This window comes from Sinocyclocheilus anshuiensis, unplaced genomic scaffold (assembly GCF_001515605.1).
Source record: "Sinocyclocheilus anshuiensis isolate Anshui unplaced genomic scaffold, SAMN03320099.WGS_v1.1 scaffold460, whole genome shotgun sequence".
In the NCBI taxonomy this organism is placed as follows: domain Eukaryota; kingdom Metazoa; phylum Chordata; class Actinopteri; order Cypriniformes; family Cyprinidae; genus Sinocyclocheilus; species Sinocyclocheilus anshuiensis.
In genome coordinates, this window is record NW_015554101.1 from 614,996 (window position 1) to 619,929 (window position 4,934).

At 38.1% G+C, this 4,934-nt stretch overlaps 1 protein-coding gene across 1 annotated transcript in view; it reads left to right on the forward strand.

Annotated features, from left to right (window-relative positions):
* LOC107669555 (protein quaking-like) overlaps positions 1 to 451 on the forward strand; it is a 54,048-nt gene extending 53,597 nt beyond the window's left edge. Inside the window, exon 4 of the mRNA XM_016461840.1 lies at positions 440 to 451. Within this exon, the coding sequence (XP_016317326.1) occupies positions 440 to 451 (12 nt within the window). The remainder of the gene's footprint in view (positions 1 to 439) is intronic.
* The last annotated feature ends 4,483 nt before the right edge of the window (positions 452 to 4,934 follow it).

The following is a 4,934-nucleotide window of genomic DNA, read 5'->3' on the forward strand; positions in this document are numbered from 1 at the left end:
ATCATTATTGTGATGGGGGCCCTGCAGTAAGTCATAGCCCCGGGGCCCAGTGCGGTCTTAATGCGGCCCTGGGGGTAAGTGATTAATGACAACATTTTCATTTTGGGGTGGAGTTACCCTTTAAGTAACATTTTGCTAATTTTACTTTGGTGCTTTATTATTGTGTACTTATAAAGTGTTACCTTTGCTTTCTCTTGTTCTTTCTTTCTTTCTTTCTTTCTTTCTTTCTTTCTTTCTTTCTTTCTTTTTCTCTCTTTCTTTCTTTCTTTCTTTCTTTTTGTCACAACTGCCATTTAATATTATATTATATTAAATGATATTATATGATATTATATTATATGATATTATATTATATTATATTAGTGTCTTTGTTGCAGTTGTTTACCTGTTTTAATTTGGTTGTGAGATTGTGTCTCACACAGTCTTTATTTCTCAACAGTCAATAACATGATGTTGTTCCTTTTGTGAAATGGACTATTATATATATGACATTTTCCACTAAGGAAAAAAAAGATGAGTCATGATATTCTGTTTTTTTTTTGTTGTTGTTTTTTCTTGGGAACGACATGGGGGTAAGTGATTAATGACACTATTTTCATTTTGGGGTGGAGTTACCCTTTAAGTAACATTTTGCAAATTTTACTTTGGTGCTTTATTATTGTGTACTTATAAAGTGTTACCTTTGCTTTCTCTCGTTCTTTCTTTCTTTCTTTCTTTCTTTCTTTCTTTCTTTCTTTTTCTCTCTTTCTTTCTTTCTTTCTTTCTTTTTGTCACAACTGCCATTTAATATTATATTATATTAAATGATATTATATGATATTATATTATATGATATTATATTATATTATATTATATTATATGATATTATATGATATTATATTATATGATATTATATTATATTATATTAGTGTCTTTGTTGCAGTTGTTTACCTGTTTTAATTTGGTTGTGAGATTGTGTCTCACACAGTCTTTATTTCTCAACAGTCAATAACATGATGTTGTTCCTTTTGTGAAATGGACTATTATATATATGACATTTTCCACTAAGGAAAAAAAAGATGAGTCATGATATTCTGTTTTTTTTTTGTTGTTGTTTTTTCTTGACTTCTCTTACGTTTACGATGGTCAGGCTATCAGTTTACAATTTAAACCATATAGAACTGCAGTTCCAGAACATCATGTTAATTGATGAGTGTTCATTTTGGACCCTGGAGACACACATAACACATGCATGAACAATCATGACAAACTCACGATCACACCAGATGGAGGAATCTGATTGGCTGGTTTTGTCTTCACACAGCCATTTGCTTAAACATATTGCTCATTTTGAACACGCACTCAAAATTCACTCAGTCAGCAACTGTGGCTCGACGTTTGTCCGGATGACAGACGCACCGGCGCTCGCGATCGGACAGAGTTTACATGCGTACGGTTTGTTCGAGAGTAAACTAGACCGCTCCAGTCTGCACTGCCCAACAGGGATACTTTGCAGGGAATAACAAGCCCTCCCCTCGCTCCTGAGAGCCGTGGGCAGGTGTTCAAACATTGTCCTTGGCCCCCAGATGAGTGGGGGCCGGATCCTGTGGCCCTGCCAGGGCTCCTCTCCCAGTTGAACCCCAGTCAACATACGACACGCTGGGCCAGCGACGCCGGGGCGGTGGGGGTCATGGGACGGTCTGGAAGCACGGGGTCACATGCACTGTCCATCAATAACACTTGGGCAAACACACATGTTCACATGAACACAAACACGCAGTTTATTATCATTGGGATTATTGGTATTTTTGGGAGCAAAGCACAGTACGCCTGCACTACTACGCAGATGTGCACGATCACACACACACACGCTCACATATGTATCTGATCTGGAGGCGCATTTGTGTTTCCATTAGTTGGGCAGGACCCGTATTTGGACAAGTGCTGGAAGCGGATAGTTATCCGAGCCCATCCCGGGTGACCGCGAGGAGGATCCAGAGGAAAATAAAACAAGTGCTTTGTGAAAAGCACTGTTGTCATCTTCAGCGTTTCATGCACATCTGGATCAGCTCTGCATCCTGTCAGAGCGCAGCTGGTCGTCCGCGGATCGGATCTCAGCTGCGTGCGCACACCGCCGATGGCCCCTTTCTGATAGTACGACCCGTTCGACGCAGACGGGGTCAATTGAAGCTCTTGTGCAAACATTCACATGTGTGTTTAAAGGTTCTGCTGTCTCCAGCTGCTTCGGTAGATAGTGGAAAAGCTCATGCCTTTGTCCTTTGTTTCTCATGATCTCTTCACCTCCTACCTTGCATCTGTCATTCATATCATTATATATCTAACATGCCATGGACGTCTGATGCATGGACGTAGCCAGGCTTTGAAAATTAGTGAGGTCTGGGGTGGGGTTAAGAACTGTGCTATAATAGCCCCTACAAATACAACTCATTATATGCCCTAAAAACTTTAAAACAGACAGACATGTAGATGTTTGTGAAAGATGTTTTCTCTGTTTTGGAGGGATGAACATTGTTAAATTATACCATATTGATTGCATCAAAATTTGTTAATACTTTACTATAGGTTAGGAGTGGATAATTTTATCAGTTGTTTATTATTCATGAAAAAATACATATTGTTGCGTCCAATGACCCTGGACCACAAAAGCAGTCATTAGGGTAAATTTTGATCATGAATAAATAAGCTTTCTATTGATGTATGGTTTGTTAGGATATGACAATATTTGGCCGAGGTACAACTATTCTAAAATCTGGAATCTGAGGGTGCAAAAAAAAAAATCTAGATATTAAGAAAATCGCCTTTAAAGTTGTCCAAATGAAGTTCTTAGCAATGCATATTACTAATCAAAAGTTACGTTTTGATAAGTTGACAGTAGGAAATTTACAAAATATGTTCATGGAACATGATCTTTACTTAATATCCTAATGATTTTTGGCATAAAAGAAAAATGTATAATTTTGACCTATACAATGTCTATTGCTACAAATATCCCCGTGCTTCTTATGACTGGTTTTGTGCTCCAAGGTCACATATTAGCCACTGTTATAGTTTTCATTAATAACCATTGCTTTATAGATGATTACTTTGTCTAGTGCTTTGTCTAGGTCCTAACATTGCTTAATGCAATCACTTAATAAAAATCTACAACATTTTTACAGCATTTATTAATTTTGGGTTGTTGCTGTTTTTATATACATTACCATTCAAATGTCAGGGATTCATCACAGTCACTTCAGTCACCATCCAGGATAATTACCCGATCACAGTCACCTGAGTTCTGATCACCCGCACCTGCTGTCACCAATCAAGCCACACTACAAATACACACACAGCACAGTCACTCACTGTCCGGTCTACCGTTCACTCCTACGAAATGCTCTGGACTCTCTCTGCCAAATTCTTCATAGAACGAATTACCTGCTGTTCCTCCCGCGATCCTCCAACGACTCCTTGGAAACTGTTCCACGATCTCCAACGTAACCGGCATCCAATCCTCACCATCAGAACTCAGATAAGCACCCTGGAACAATTCACTGTGTTGACACTCACCTGCCTTTTAACTCTCCTATTCCAGTCATTCCCTTACCCAGTCAATAAACCATCCTGATTTGCACTTACCTGTTGTGTCTGGCCTTGCTTTGTGACACATATAGCATCTGCTCGATTTGTCTGAGAGTTTAGTAATGAGTTTAATAAAAAAAATAAATAAATAAAAAGATTCCATCCTGACCTGGAATCACATTTATATTGTGGTTTCAGAATATTTTTTTAAACACAGTTGCCTTTAAACAATGTCAATAACATTTTTAAACACAGACCTAATAAAATTAAATTAAAGCGCAGACATTTTACAGCTTGATTTATTTACTTATTTACATATTGCACAAGTTGTCTGAGTGAATACAAAGTCAGAACAAGTAAACTAAGCAGTAAGATTTTAACACTTTCCAGTACAAATAACCTAAACACTTATATATTGAGAATGTAATATTTGGTCACACTTTATTTTAAGGTCTAATTCTCGTTATTAACAAACCATTAACTACAACTCTTGCCTCAATAAACTCCTAATTTGCTGCTTATCAATAGTTAGTAAGGTAGTTGTTTAGTTTAGGTATTGGGTAGGATTAGGGATGTAAATTATGGTCATGCAGAATATGTGCATTATATGTACTAATAAACAGCCAATATGTTATTAATAGGTATGCTAATAAGCAACTAGCTAATAATGAGAATTGGTCCCTATAGACCTATACAATGTCTATTGCTACAAATATCCCCGTGCTTCTTATGACTGGTTTTGTGCTCCAAGGTCACATATTAGCCACTGTTATAGTTTTCATTAATAACCATTGCTTTATAGATGATTACTTTGTCTAGTGCTTTGTCTAGGTCCTAACATTGCTTAATGCAATCACTTAATAAAAATCTACAACATTTTTACAGCATTTATTAATTTTGGGTTGTTGCTGTTTTTATATACATTACCATTCAAATGTCAGGGATTCATCACAGTCACTTCAGTCACCATCCAGGATAATTACCCGATCACAGTCACCTGAGTTCTGATCACCCGCACCTGCTGTCACCAATCAAGCCACACTACAAATACACACACAGCACAGTCACTCACTGTCCGGTCTACCGTTCACTCCTACGAAATGCTCTGGACTCTCTCTGCCAAATTCTCCATAGAACGAATTACCTGCTGTTCCTCCCGCGATCCTCCAACGACTCCTTGGAAACTGTTCCACGATCTCCAACGTAACCGGCATCCGATCCTCACCATCAGAACTCAGATAAGCACCCTGGAACCATTCACTGTGTTGACACTCACCTGCCTTTAACACACCTATTCCAGTCATCCCCTTACCCAGTCAATAAACCATCCTGATTTGCACTTACCTGTTGTGTCTGGCCTTGCTATGTGACAG